Here is a 15,709-nt window from a genome sequence, read left to right as displayed (position 1 = left end):
TACTTATAGTAATGAACATTTAAGATGTTATCAAGTATTGACTAGTATAAAAAAGCTACAACAAACTTTTTTTGTATTGTAGATGTTTTTTCTTAAATTAATATTTTCTTTGTTCAATGTTCTTTCAGAACATAATATGTACTAGGTTAAGGGGTATGACTATTTAATGATCTTGACATATAGACCAAAGTTCTTTTCTAAAGGATTTTATCAAAATATATACCCAAATCAATCTTAGCTTTTTTTGTTTATTGTATTTGCTCTTTTTTCCAAAGCCAATGTAAAGCATATGTCAGTACAGGGCTGGACAGAGCACTGTCAGTTTTAGTAGGACCCTACTTTGGTACACAATACAGTCTCAAAAACTGTATTCTAATGTTGGACATGCAAAAACTGAACAATCACAAGACTGGTGGGCATGGGGAAGGGAATATTTTATTACATAGAAAAATATATTATAAAAGTCCAAACTACTATGACCATAAAATGTTCTTTTACAATACAACTCTAGCCTTTTGAATGTTTAAACACCCCCCACCACCACCACCACCCGCTTCCTTCATAACCTTAACAAGTTCAATTGAGGCAAAAGACTTGCTTTCCTGGTACAAGAGATTATTTATATTTTTTTCCTCACAAGAAGTACATTTATAAGATCAACATAAAAAAAAAAAAACCTGAGATCTAAACATATTTATTTCAGCACCGCAATTTTTTGGTTTTCTGTTCACATTAAAAAAAAAAAAAAAGTGCCCTGGCCGGTTTGGCTCAGCGGTTAGAGCGTCGGCCTGTGGTCCCAAGAGACCCGGGTTCGGTTCCCGCTAAGGGCACGTACCTCGGTTGCAGTTTGACCGCTGCCCTGGTTGGGTCGTGTGGGTGGCAACCACTCGATGTGTCTCTTTCACATCCATGTTTCTCTCTCTCTCTCCCTCCCATTCTGTCTAAACAAAAAATGGAAAAATGTCCTCAGGTGAGGGTAGGGGAAAAAAAAAGATTAAATATGGAATTACCATATTACCTAGAAGTTCCACTTCACTCCTAGATGGATACCCAAAGGAATTGAAGATAGGGACTCAAACAGATACTTATTTAGCACTGTTCATAGCAGCATTAGTCACAACAGCCAAAAAAGTGCAAACAACTGCAATATCCATCAATAAACAAATGAATAAACAAAGAATGCTATAAACATTCAATGGAATATTATTTAGCCATAAAAAGGAATACAGTTCTGATACATGGTACAACATGGATGAACCTTGAAAGCATTACATTAAGTGAAATAAAGAGAAATAAAATGTCAAATATTATGTGATTTCACTTCTAGGAGGTACTTAGATTAGGAAAGTTCACAAAGACACAAAGTAGAAGAGAGGTTTCCAGGAGCTGCGGTGGGGGGGTGTTTTGTCTTAATGGGTACCGTATCTTTTGGGGTTGATGAAAATGTTCTGGAAATAGATACTATCAAAAGTTACACAACATTGTGAATGTGCTTCATGAAATAGTTCAAATGGTCAAATTTGTTATTTATATTTTAACCACACTTTTATTTTAATTACATGTTGTGATTTAGGTACATAATTATCTATTTTACAAATAGAGATGGAAGGAAATATGAAACTTGAAAAAATTATATTTTGTGATATTATTTTGAATAAAGATAAAGCTCAAATAAAAGATTTTTATTTTTAGCTAATTCATTAAAAGAAGAGAAATGTTATGCCATATAGCTTCTCAAGACCAACAAATGGTAAAAAATATATATATAGGTAACCCTTCCCGAAAATTGGAAAATATTTTATTTACATTTTTCTTTACTATTTACATAGAGGTTATTATTATTAAGAATAGCTATATTGGCCTGGCCGGTTTTGCTCAGCAGTTAGAGCGTCGGACTGTGGTCCAGAGAGACCTGGGTTTGTGGTTCCCATGAAGGGCATGTACCTCGGTTGCAGTTTGTCCCCGGCCCTAGTTGGGTCGTGCAGGTGGCAACCACTCGATGTGTCCCTTTCATATCGATGTTTCTCTCTCTCTCTCTCTCCCCTCTCTCCCCCTCCCACTCTATCTGAACAACAAATGGAAAAATGTCCTCAGGTGAGGATAAAAAAAAGAAAGAAAAAATAGCTATATTAAGCCCTGGCTGGTTTTGCTCAGCGGTTAGAGCATTGGCCCATGGACCAGAAAGTCTCAGGGTTTGGTTCCCACTAAGGGTACGTACCTCGGTTGCAGTTTGTCCCCTGCCTGGCTGGGGTCATGTGGGTGGCAGCCACTCAATGTGTCTCTCTTTCATCAATGTTTCCCTCTCTCTCCTCCCATTCTCCCTCCAGCTCTATCTGAAGATAAATGCAAAAGTGTCCTTGGGTGAGGAAAAAAAAAAAGAATAGCTATATTGATTAATAATTTCTAAAACTTTCCAATTTATACAGGAAAAGCTTTTCAGAATAATTCATGAAAGGGAGTGTTTATGTTCTGTACCTGTGCTAGAGTATTTTAAATACTTTGTTTCTTGTCAAATTTTCTATATTTTAATGAAATGGTTTTTTTTAGCTTGACAGGGCCAATTCTCTGTTAAACCAAGCCCAACAACCTTACAGATATCTCATTGAATCGGTGCGTCAGAGAGATTCTAAGATTGACTCACTGAAGGAGAGTATTGCACAGTTTGAGAAAGATGTCAGGTAAACCATCTACAAATCTTTTATTTGAATAATAAAGGCATTGTAAACATAATAGTGCTATGGATTAATTTGGTTTGTATATTGTGAAGAAAATTTTTAAATAATGGTGGTATTAAATGTAATGAGTATTGAATTTCTATTACAGAAACTAGGTCACATCACATTAGGTGTTCATATTCCACTTTATTGTCAGAAGTTTCAGCCTGGATATAACACTGCTACTCTTTTAACAAAGCACTCTACCCACATGACTGCTATCCTGTCCTTGATCCCCTAGGTATCTTTAGTGCATTGTAGGTAGACCTAAGGTAGAAGGGGAATACAACCAGATGCCATTTGTTGAGTCAAAATTACTTTCTAAACATAAAATGTATACATTTACTTAGATTCATATTGACTTTTCTAAGGAATTTTTAGGCTTTTCTTCCCCTGAATCTCTTTTTTGTTGTTATTAATCCTCACCTGAGGATACTTTTTTAAATGATTTTTAGAGAGAGTGGAGGGAGGAGGAGAAGAGAGAGAGAGACATCGATTGGTTGCCTCCTACATGTACCCCGACCAAGACCGGGCATCAAACTTGCAACCCAGGTACGTGCCCTTGACACAGGAATCGAACCTGAGACTCTTCAGTGTTTGGGCCCATGCTCTAACCACTGAGCGAAGGCTTCCACTGAAACTTTAAGTAACTCATGAATTACCTAAATGTAAATAAATACAATTTTTTCACTTCCTTAAATTGAAGTTGTTTTCTTACATGACACCTTATCCAAAATACTTTCTCTATTTAATCATTATCCAAATCTTACATGTTCATCTATATGATCATTTTAGTCTTTTTAAACTGCAGTAAAAGAATGATGCTATATGTAAAGAGGTTTTAACTTGTGAATGGTTGATTCATTGGCTTGTTATTACATTTGAAGATATTAGAATAATTATTCTAATACACAAATTATTAACCTATTCAAAAATATTGAAGCAGAGAATTAGATGGGAGTGGAAATTGAAATTAAGGATTTGGAAAACAATAAGGAGAAGATAGTTATTAATATCAGGTTTCCTAAGGTATATAATTAAAAATATAAAACTATTGGTTATTAACAACAAAATGTCAGTGTTTTTCTGTTATTACTGTTGTTGAATCAAAATAATTCTCTCATTTCTACCCCAACCAAAATAATTGGCCCAGAACTTTACTCTTATAAATTTTTTGATGATTTGATGAAATAATGTAAAATTACATTTATGCTTTAAACGTCAATATAAATAACAACTTATTTCTAGATTAAATTTAAAGTTAAAATTATATAGGATATATATAAACCATCATTAATAAATTAATCAGCCCAGCTGGTGTGGCTCAGTGGTTGAACGTCGACCAATGCACCAAGAGGTTGCCGGTTTCATTCTTTGTCAAAGCACATGCCCAGGTTGTGGGCCCAATCCCCAGTGGGGGGCATGCAGGAGGCAGCCAATCGATGTTCTCTCTCATCAGTGTTTCTCTCTCTCCTTCTCCCTTCTTCTCTCTCTCAAAATCAGTTTAAAAAATAAAATAATTAATCAAATGAATTGATTAAACAATTATTCTATACATAGCTATTGGGGGCAGTAGATTCTATTTTATCATTTACTGACTATATTATATATTTTTGTTATAGTTGAATTTTTGTATTGAGTCATTTTACCTTTGTAGTCTTGGAGGGGGGAATATAAAAGGCCCAAGGAAAAAAATTGCCTCTTTCACAATTACCTTTAAATAACTTTATTTGATTTTTTATCTTAGATAAAATATAAGAATTAAGATAGCTGAAAAGGTTTAATATAGAGAAAAATAATAGATTACTGTAGGAGAAAATTATGAAGATGAACAGATTCATCACTAGAGAAATTAAGCAACTTTTCATCTAAGAACATAACAACTTTGTGGTAGGGCCAAAATTTGAATTCAGATCTGTCTGCTTTCTCATTTTATAGTCTTAACCATTATGTTATACTGCCTCCTTATGTTCTAGTCTGAATAAGGGATGATTTTTCATTAACTAATACAATTAAGGGAAAGAAGCAAAAAATTAGTATAGAATAATGTTTAAAAGTGGGATGTTAATGAATTAATCATTGTTGAAGCTATGTGATGGATACATAGGGGTTATATTTTTCTCTCTTATTTCAAAATATTTCATAATAACATTTTTTAAAAACATATTTTAAAGGGAAGTACAAGGCTCTATAGATAAATTGCATTGGTTCAAGTCCAGATCAATACTTAGTTTTAAATGAAAACAAGTAAATTGAACTCTCTAAACCTTCATTGTTCAATAGAACTTTGTGTAATGATAAAAACACTTCATATCTATGCTGTACAGTATGATAGCCACTAGCCACATGTGGCTGTTGAGCATTTGACATGAAGCTAGTGTTCTTGAGAAACTAAATTTTTTTAAAATTTAAATTAAATTAATTTTAATTTCCACTTTTGGCTAATAGCTAGGGTATTGGACTGTACAGCTACTTCTTTCATCTGTAAAATGATGTTGGTACTGACAGCACCTAATTTATTCTGAAGATTAAATGATACAATGTTTATAATATATATATTTATAATATATATAAACACAGTGATACATATATATAAACTGTGTCTATATATTATAAATGCTCTACAAATGTTTGATATTATTAGTATTTATCTTATATTTTACAAATTTTTACATTGACATTACCTTAGAAGTGAGAAATAATATTTCTCAAAATATGTTGATAGGACTCCTTTAATAACAACAACAGTAATCATTTAAATATATGCCAATTATGGCCCTGACCGGTTTGGCTCAGCAGTTGGAGCGTCAGCCTGTGGACCAGAGAGTCCCGGGTTCGGTTCTCGCAAGGGGCATGCACCAAAAAAATAAATAAATAAATTTTTCCCCTGGCCGGTTTGGCTCAGCGGTTAGAGCGTCAGCCTGTGGTTCAGAGAGACCCGGGTTCGGTTCCCGCTAAAGGCATGTACCTCGGTTGCAGTTTGTCCCCGGCCCTGGTTGGATTGTGAGGGTGGCAGCCACTCGATGTGTCCCTTTCACATTGATGTTTCTTTTCTCTCTCTCTCTCTCTCTCTCTCTCTCTCTCTCTCTCTCTCCCCCTCCCCCTCTCTCTCCCTCCCACTCTATCTGAACAAAAAATGAAAAAATGTCCTCGGGTGAGGATAAAAAATAAATAAGTGCCAATTATGGAATTTACTACAAAAAAAAACTTTGTTAAACATCTGAGTCCTTTAAAGCTATCTGTGTTTCATAAATATATTGTATAATATTTTAGTACATTCTGAACTAATATTTCCTAGGATGTGAAAGCTTGCTCTTAACCAAAGCAACTACCTTCTAAAGTGAAAAATTAAGTTGCTTTCAGTAGTTTAATTATGGTCTTTGAGATGCTGTAGATGCACCCTGATGACATGAATGAAATGATGTCATGCCATAAAAAAGCCCAGTCAACAAGTTAGAAATAGCAAGATGGACCATAGTTCTATCTAATCACCCCTACTCTGAGCTGATGACATTTCAAATGTAGTGAAATTATTCTGGGCTTTTAATATACATCAACCTGGTTTCTTTTCTCATGGTAAATGTGTCTGTAAAATATGGATATTAATGTGAATGTCTAGGGGTAGTTGTGAAAATTAAATGAAGTAACATATATAAAGCATCTGGCACATGGCAGAAGGTCAGTAAATGTTACTTCCATTTGTCCTTTATTAATTCAAAATGTAAACATTAGATGACCCATCTGAAAAAGATTAATTATTAAGAGATTATGTTCCTTGAAAATTCCTACTCTTCTTTGCTGGGTGTTGATTTTAATAGTAAAGAATATTTACATTAATTGATTGTTTTTAAAAATATTTCTCCAGCTTATGCAATAAAACTCTTTAAAGAACTTAATAATTTTATCATTTTCTTAGGAAATAAAATAATACCACAACTTGCAAATTTAGCTGGTTATGCAATATGTTCAATGTCTAGAAAGGTTAGAATAAATATGCACTAAAATGAAATCATTATAAACATGTTAAAAGCTAACATTTAGCTACTTTAAATTCCCCTAGCACTAAAGTAGTAATTTGTTTTAAAGATAATACTGTTAATTCTCCTCCACCAAGCCACCAGAGACAGTCTGTATTACATAATTTGATCTGTAGTTCAGAACTGAAGGAAGCATGGAAACAATAATTAGCATAAATTTTATTTCCCTGTTGTCAGTTTTCAGTTTATTCATAACTAGCAGTTTAAGAAGAAAAGGGTACATTGTCAACTTCTTTTGTAAGGCTAAGCGAGGATATATTGATCCAGGAAGTTAAGGAACAAGATAGCAGGAATATGTTTTCATATAGCAGGTGAAATGGAGCCATAAACATGAATCCCTGTGTAATAATTAACAGTGAATTGAACAATTATGGGTGTAATATACCATTCATGATAGATGTGCTTATAAGGATATTTGTTTTGTAGTTGCTTTATGAGTCACGCATGGAAGGTTTATATTTTTAAAGGTTAGTTTCCACTGTTATGAAATGTGTCTTACAGAGACTGAACTTCTATTGAGTAGTTATATACAGGAAGAACACGGTTTAATAATAATAGATTTAGTTTTAGAAACCTGTGGAAGGTGGTCTCCCTTGTGGTTTAAGAGCATATTACATATAGAGAAGGCTAAGACTTTGAAAAGATGTACCCAAATATTGTCTGTGGAGTCCATACTGTTTGTGATAAAACCGATGTTCTGCAGAGAGAACACGGTTGCTCTGTAACCCAATTTATCCACCCACCTTTTGTTCCATGTTACATGGTTATTTAGCTATTTAAATAAGAAATACTGATTCTGGAAAAAATTAAAGGCTACATGTAAGGCATTTCTAATGAACTATCCAGTTAAAATCCTTTAATTACATCAACATTCCATTCCTATTACACTACGTTTTATTTAATGCACGTGTTGGTATTGGGAGTGTGTGTGTGCTGCATGTGAGTGTATGTATACATGTATTGTGTGCATATGTGTACATGTATATGAACATTAACATATATCTGTTCCTGGAAAAATCTTATTTCTATTTACTGGATTATAATTCTGAAAATTATTTTCTAGAGAAAAAAAATTTCTTTCACTTGGCCATGGAAAAGAATTAACCATAAAAAAGTGATTCTAGCTAAAAGTAGATTAGAATTCTAGAGTTATGGAAATATCCGATCTTAACCATGGTTTGGGAGACTTTCCAGAATATGGCACTCAGTTTTCTTTGTATCATTTAGTTCTTTTCAGTTTCATGGCTCAGTAGGATCTCTGACACCTAACTCCCAAAGTCAGTTTGTTTTTCTGCTGAGCTGCGTTTACCTTTATTGGCATTTAATTACTGTTTTCCTCTGATGCCTGATTTTTCATCTAAACTAGTAATACTACACAGCATTTATAGAGAGTTTTATGTGTTTAATACTTCATATAACTATTCATTAGATAATTCACATATCCCTTTCACATACACAAATATTATTTTCCACTTCTACAGATGTAGGAACTGAGGTTCGGTGGGGGAATGAGCTGTGCTTTACGCCAGACAGTTGAGTCAGTGACAGTTGGAGGGAGACAGAACTGCATGTGGTCTCTCTTCTCTGAGAACAGACTATGATGCTTCCTTGGGGAAGGTCCCAATTACTAGGAAGGAGACGAATGTAAGCTTTTTCCTCTTAAATTCTTGGAATTACCAGATTTTCCAGAACACCTACTGTAATACCTTGAATTAAAAAAAACTTCCTGCCTGATACTGTTAAAATTTGTGGCTTTCCATTTTCTTAAAGTTATAACTTAAAACACCTTACCTAATCAGCAAAATAATTCTCATTAGTTTTGCCTTCAAAGATTTTGTTTTGACATTTAAGGAATTATGTAGCTTAAATTAATTACTGCTTAATTCTTGTTGTTGTGCTGGCTGAGTAGATTCATTCCAGTGGCTTTCAAAGAATATTTCATTTAATGGTTCTAATTAATTTTATATGTTGAATAATAAAACTCCAGACAGTATAAGATAAGCCCCAAGTATGTATCTTTTCAAATATTATGTCCTTAACAATTAGGCTCCTCACCCTTTCCTGTCAGAAAAATAGGTCTCATCAAAGGGAAATGCACAAGGCAGACTTAGAGGCTGAAGATGGAATTAAGAATTTGGAGACAGAAATTGTTTTTCCAAGTTTACCACAGACCAAATATCTGAGTCATTAATATAACTCAGTTATATACCCAGAAACTTAGTATGTGGTAAATTATAAAGTATATACTACTGTTTTAAGGATAAATACTTTAATTTGACTTCCAGTATCTATAGAGTTTTACTATTTTGTCCATACATACTTTTTTCCTACCTTTTCTATAAGTCCCTTCATCTTTTTACATTATGGGAGTAAACTAATTTTATGCCCTTACTAGACAGGAAAGTATTCTCAGAAAGCATCTCAGTTGCATTATCAAGAGACTATAAAAGAAGAAATCTATATATAAAATAACTAGGCAGTTGATTAGATCAAACATTAACAGTGGCTGGTCTGATATCTTTATGGGCTATCAATTTAATTTATCTTTTGTGGGGGAGGTGGGATAGAGATATATGCCAAAGAGGAAAAAAAGGAGAAAGAAAACCTCATGGACACCGATAACAGTGTGGTGACTGTGGTGGGGGCTGGGGGTGGACGAGGGTAAAGGGGGATAAATGGTGATGGACGGACACTTGACTTGGGTTAGTGAACACACAGTGCAGCGTGCAGACTGTTGTGAAACTGAACACCTGAAACCTGTATGTTTTTGTTAGCCAGTGTCACCTCAATAAATTCAATAAAATAAATAAATAAAAACTAAAATACACATTTTTTATTTTTAAATTTTAATTTATTTTTGATTCAAAACATCAGGTTTTTCTTTAGTCTTCTACTATTTACTATTTGTTAATTAAATGTAAACCAGTAATATGACTTTAAACCTTGGTGTGTGTGTTTTTTTCCAGCAATTTAAATAAAGAGAAGTCAGCCTTATTACAGATGAAGAATCAAATGGCATTAGATTTAGAACAGCTTCTAAATCATCGTGAGGTACTTTTTCCATTTTGTTATAGTTTTTACCACTTTATGATTTTTTAAAGTCCTGGTTGTGTTTAAGATTGGATCCGTTTTCGATGTTCATTAATGACTTCTCACATCTGCATCTCACTGTAATCTGGCCTTTTATCTTCAACTTGTGATTCTGTATTCTTTATGATTTAATTAGTACTTTATTTTTTATGTGTTAATTCTTATTCCTGGAATGCCCCTTCTTAACCCCTTATTACCTTATTGATATCTGTCATTAAATTTCCACATTGTTTAATAATTCTTTGTTTTCTGTTTCTCTCACTAGACTAAATTTTTTTTAAATCTTTTTTTTTAATCCTCACTTGATATTTTTTTATTTATGTTCAGATAGAGTGGGAGGGAGAAAGAGCGAAATATCAATGTGAGAGGGACACATCGACTGGTTGCCTCCCACACGACCCTACCAGGGCTGGAGACAAACCACAACCGATGTACATGCCCTTGACCAGAATTGAAATTGGGACTCATTGATCCGTGGGCTGACACACTACCACTGAGCCAAACCGACCAGAACTAAACTGTAAATTTTTTTACTGTGCCTCTGTCTTATTCATTGTTGTATGCCTAGTACACATTATCTGTGTTTCCCTTTAAAGTTTATAAAGTGTTTTTAGCCCTGGCCAGTTTGGCTCAGCAGTTAGAGCGTTGGCCTGCGGTCCAGAGAGACCCGGGTTCAGTTCCCGCTAAGGGCGTGTACCTCGGTTGCTGTCTGTCCCTGGCCCTGGTTGGTTGTGTGGGTGGCAGCCACTCGATGTGTCCCTTTCACATTGATGTTTCTCTCTCCCTCTCTTCCTCTCTCTCCCTCCCACTCTATCTGAACAAAAAAATGGAAAAATGTCCTCGAGTGAGGATTAAAAAAAAAAAAGTGTGTTTACATAGCCCTGGCTGGTTTAGCTCAGCTGTTAGAGCGTCGGCCTGCGGTCCAAAGAGTCCCAGGTTCGATTTCAGCCAAGGGCATGTACCTCGGTTGCAGTTCATCCCTGGCCTGGTTGGGGTCATGCAAGAGGCAACCAATGTCTCTCTCTCTCACACATCAATGTTTCTCCCTCTTTCTTTCTCTTCCTCCCTTTCTCCCTCCTGCTCTATCTGAAGATAAATGGAAAAATATCCTTGGGTGAGGATTAACAAAAAATAAAAAATAAAGGTTTTTTTAATATGTTCCTCACCAATAATCATTTAGTATAATCCCCATTTTATAAAAGGAGAAATGAGTTTAAAGTGACTTGCCTAGCCCTAGCCGGTTTGGCTCAGCGGTTAGAGCGTTGGCCTGCGGTCCAGAGAGACCCGGGTTCAGTTCCCACTAAGGGCACGTACCTCGGTTGCAGTTTGTCCCTGGCCCTGGTCGGTCGTGCGGGTGGCAGCCACTCGATGTGTCCCTTGCACATCGATGTTTCTCTCTCTCTCTCTCCCTCCCACTCTATCTGAACAAAAAATGGAAAAATGTCCTCGGGTGAGGATTAAAAAAAAAACACACATAAAGTGACTTGCCTAAAAAGCCAGTTAGTAACTAAGAGATAACCCATTTTTTAAGTCAAATTTACTGAGATATAATATACATACAGTAAAATTTAGTCTTTTTAGCATACATTTCTATGTTTGTTTTACTAACACAGTTGTGTAAACATCACCACAATTAATATGTAAAATAGTTCCATCACCTTAGAAAGTTCCCTTATGCCCCTTTGTAGTGACCCTTTTCCCCAAATGGAGTCCTAGCAACCAGTGATCTGTTTTAGTGTATTGTTCTTTTTTCTTACTGAGTAGTATTCCATTGTATGGATATACCAAAGTTTTTTTAATCATTCACCAGTTGATGGACATTTGAGGGCATCTATAAATAAAGCTGCTGTAAACGTGTGTGTGTGTGTGTGTGTGTGTGTGTGTGTGTTTATGTAAAAATAAGTTTTTATTTCTCTTGGTAAATACCCAGGAGCAGGATTACTGGGTCATATGGAAACTGTGTTTAACTTCATAAGGAATTCCCAAATTACTTTCCAAAGTGACTGTACCTTTTGCATTCCCACCAGCAATGAATGAGAGTTCCAGTTGCTCAGCAGGCTCGCCAGCAGTTGGTGTTGTGAAACCTAGTTTTTTAATCCAGTGCATTTTTTCCACTGAACTATCACTGCCTTGTCTTAGCCATGTTTTTACCATTTTGTTATCCTAATAAAGAAAGAAATGCTCGAAACAGGTCATTGGAAAAATGTCTTCAGGATACTCATAAGTCAGTCTGGAAAAAATATACCAGATATTTGAGAAGAAATTATTGGAAGGATATTATTGAGAGAGATGTACTTAGGGATATTACTGGAAGCACTACAAAGGTGCGTTTCCTCGAAATTATGTCAGGGAATTGGGGGATTGTCTCTGTCTTAGAAGTGGCCTTTAGAGTGAATTCTCTAAAGGTGTATTTTATATGATGGGTGAAAAAGATAAGACGGTGTCCCTGGACTAGATTTTAGAGATGACTTTTAGGTAGATAAGTAGATCTAACTACAGGTACAGACTAGGAAAAGCTTCTCTGAAGATATTTGTACTTTTTCTGACTCTGACATTCCAGGCCTTATCTACTGTCACTTATGTCCTGGATTCTGCCTTTAAATAATTGTTTCTTCACCGTGGCAACCTGATTCATTCACTATGTGGATTTTGACGAATATGTTTAAATTGCGTATTTAAGAGATAGTAACTACAGGTTTCCTCCCATTCAGTCAAACCAACTTTTTTTTTATAAAGCTGTATAATACGTATGTTTTTCAGAATGGCAATTCTTATGTGATTTTTAGAGAATTAGGCTAGATTCTGAAGAATATATGAGCAACTTTAATTTATAAATTTTGTACATCATACTTAGAATTACATTATTCATGAGTCTAAACAAAAACTAAGTTTTACTCAGTGGGTTGAAAATTGAATTGGTTTAGAACAAAATGTTTAAACCTGAAAATTAAACACTAGCAAGATGAAACTACTCATATAAATTGCTTACTATGGAATGGAATTGATGTAGTTCACATGGATGCATATCTAATTAAATAATTGTCAGTTGATATGCACACATTTGATAATATCCTCATTTTGGCAATTATATTTTAATAATCCAATTTGATGACTTTTCTTAATACCAAACATCTAAACACGAGTAGTTTTTTTTTTATAAAGCAAAGTAAAAGTTTAAAAAACTAAGTCTAAAACAAGTTTTCAGTTTTTTCTGAGAAACAGTTTGATAAGAACTTGCATAGTGGATGCAGATGCAAGAGCAAGTGCAAACTGCTTTTATGGAAGGAGGGCAGCCATTTACCCAGGGAAGTGCTCGACTGTTCACTCGAGCATTTACTCGAAACGGTGTGCAGGACTGATTTATACATGTTATAGCCCTTCAGGGTCAGGTGCTCAGAATAGCCAGTAGGTACAGTTGGATAAGAATAACTCTGATTAATATAATTTTTTGAAAGTGAAAATCAGGGCTGAGACTAAAATGAGGCAAGCAGGGCAAATAGGGCCCAAGATCTGGGAGGTGTCCACTCTCAGAGGGTGTACAGTGAGGGTCGGCACCTGACAGCTCGCCCTGCCCTAGTCAAGATCCTGGGGAAATTATCGAGTATGAGTCATTGTTTTAATCAGCTGAATTCTCTCCATTTAAATCAGTGATTCATAAGAGACCAAATGAACATTGTAAAGTTATTGTCTTGTGTTGCACTGGACAGCGCTAACTGTTGAAGCAGTGTCCCTCAGTTCTGGTAAGACTGCGGTGGTCATGCAACAGAATGAGGTCACCAACTCTTACCGAGTGATCAGCATGTATTAGATGGAAAATGCTGGGAGAATTCTAGGTTGACAATTTTAGGACATTTGGGATATGGCCACAGAAGGTTTTTATTTTCTTCATTAATATTAGCTCAGAATTATTAGTTTAAAAGTAACTCCTCTCATGTTAGGAGTTCACATGTGATCTAAAGATTTCTAAGAATGATAAAATTATTATTGGCCCGCCTATTCTATAAATTCTTAGTATTTATTCATTCAGAAAATGATTGTGAGTATTTGGACTTTTGAGTAGTATATTAGGTGATTTTTATTCTCAACTTTTCCTTAGAGAAAATGTATTAATAAAATTATTAAAATGTGAACAGAATGGGAAAAGGTAGCGTTTTTTAGGTTGTCTTTTCAGACTACAAAGCTAACTGGGATGGATAAATATATTAGGTTAAAAGATCTGTACAACAAATACTAATTAAAAGATGTGATCATGAATTGAATTGAGATTTCCTGCCTGTTTACATCTCTCCATTTAAAATGTTCCAAGTTCTGTCCCCTGTGTTCAGAAAGCGGAGTGAGGGGGAGGAGGCAGAATCTCTCCCTGACCAAATTCCTTCCATTAAGGTACAATCTAATGTCATGCCCTCCGCCTTTAGCAGGTCAAAACAAGATCTGGTATCATCTCTCTTTGTTTTGCGAAACTATTTAAGGCAGTCTACTAAATACTTCTGTTTCTATCACATAATTTAGTCTTTACTTTCCTGCAGTCCACTGAGACAGATGTTATCGTCTCTACTTTTGCAGATGAAACTGGTGCTGGTAAGAGTTAAGTGACCCCACCGTGATTACATACTTACTGTCGAAACCAGAGGAAATGTGTTTATTGTGGGGGGGAGGGTTGTTTTTTGTTTTGTTTTGTTTTGTTTTACCTGAAACAAAAGCTTATGATCTTTCTTAGTCCGATTTAGACAAAAATCTCATGACAAACTGCTTGCTCTAGTTCCAGGAAACTCTTTGCCTGTGTAGATGAAGTGATATCCTTTCTTTTTTTGTCAGAAAATGAAAACTATGTAATTTAATGTATTTCCTTTTTCCTTGGTTGCCAAAAAACTCAGAACTGAATATCTTACCCAGGTGTTATAATCTTTTTGTTTTTTCTCTTTTATTTTTTCTTTTCTTTATTGATATTAGAGGCAGGGAAGAGGGAGAGGGAGAGAGACACAGAAACACTGATGAGAGAGAACATCGACTGGCCGCCTCCTGCGTGCCCCGCACTGGGACTCAGGCCCACACCTGGGCATGTGTCCTGACCATCAGTTGAACCAGTGACCTCTTGGTGCACGGGTCGATATTCAACCACTGAGCCACACCAGCTGGACTACTTTTTTTTATTTTAATCATAAGTTGTCACTCTAATATTGTGGAGTGGTAAATGGAATGTCATGAAAGATTTAAACGTAAACAAAAATGCTGTTATGATCATTTCTCAATTGTCCACCTCAACAAAGGACAGTTACAACAATCAAAATGTTGTCCAGCTGGTGTGGCTCAGTGGTTGAGCATCGACCCATGCACCAAGAGGTCACCAGTTCTATTCCCAGTCAGGGCACATGCCCCGGTTGTGGGCCAGGTCCCCAGTGGGGGGCATGCAGGAGGCAGCCAGTTGATGTTCTCTGTCATTGATGTTTCTATCTCTCTCTCCCTCTCCCTTCCTCTCTCTCTAAAATCAGTAAAGGGCCCTGGCCGATTTGGCCCGTGGACCAATGAGTTGCGGGTTCGATTGTGGCCAAGGGCACGCACCTCGGTTGCAGTTCGTCCCAGGGTCATGTGGGTGGCAACCAGTCGATTTGTCCCTCTCACATTGATGTTTCTCTTTCCCTTTCTCTCCCTCTCACTCTGTCTGAAGATAATTGGAAAAATATCCTCGGGTAAGGATTAAAAAAAATTTTTTTAAATAGAATCAATAAAGAAAATAAATTTTTTTTAGTGTCATCAATGCTCAAGACCCGAATATTATTAGTACTTTGATTTTTTATATGATTTTAAAAATTGTCTTTATTGTTGAGCATATTACAGATGTCCCCCATTTTCCCCCCATTGACCCCCTCC

At 35.6% G+C, this 15,709-nt stretch overlaps 1 protein-coding gene across 2 annotated transcripts in view; it reads left to right on the top strand.

Annotated features, from left to right (window-relative positions):
• Positions 1-15,709, top strand: part of PIBF1 (progesterone immunomodulatory binding factor 1) — a 183,068-nt gene that overhangs the window by 137,881 nt on the left and 29,478 nt on the right. Inside the window, exons 15-16 of one of the 2 annotated variants that reach the window (XM_036250417.1) lie at positions 2,548-2,678; positions 9,718-9,802. In XM_036250417.1, coding sequence (XP_036106310.1) covers positions 2,548-2,678; positions 9,718-9,802 — 216 coding nt within the window. Of the gene's footprint in view, positions 1-2,547; positions 2,679-9,717; positions 9,803-15,709 lie in introns of those variants that run through there. The other variant, XM_036250418.1, reaches the window with a different exon arrangement.

The sequence above is a fragment of the Molossus molossus genome, unplaced genomic scaffold (genome assembly GCF_014108415.1).
Source record: "Molossus molossus isolate mMolMol1 unplaced genomic scaffold, mMolMol1.p scaffold_m16_p_9, whole genome shotgun sequence".
Classification (NCBI taxonomy): domain Eukaryota; kingdom Metazoa; phylum Chordata; class Mammalia; order Chiroptera; family Molossidae; genus Molossus; species Molossus molossus.
This window is presented reverse-complemented; position numbering and strand designations above follow the sequence as displayed.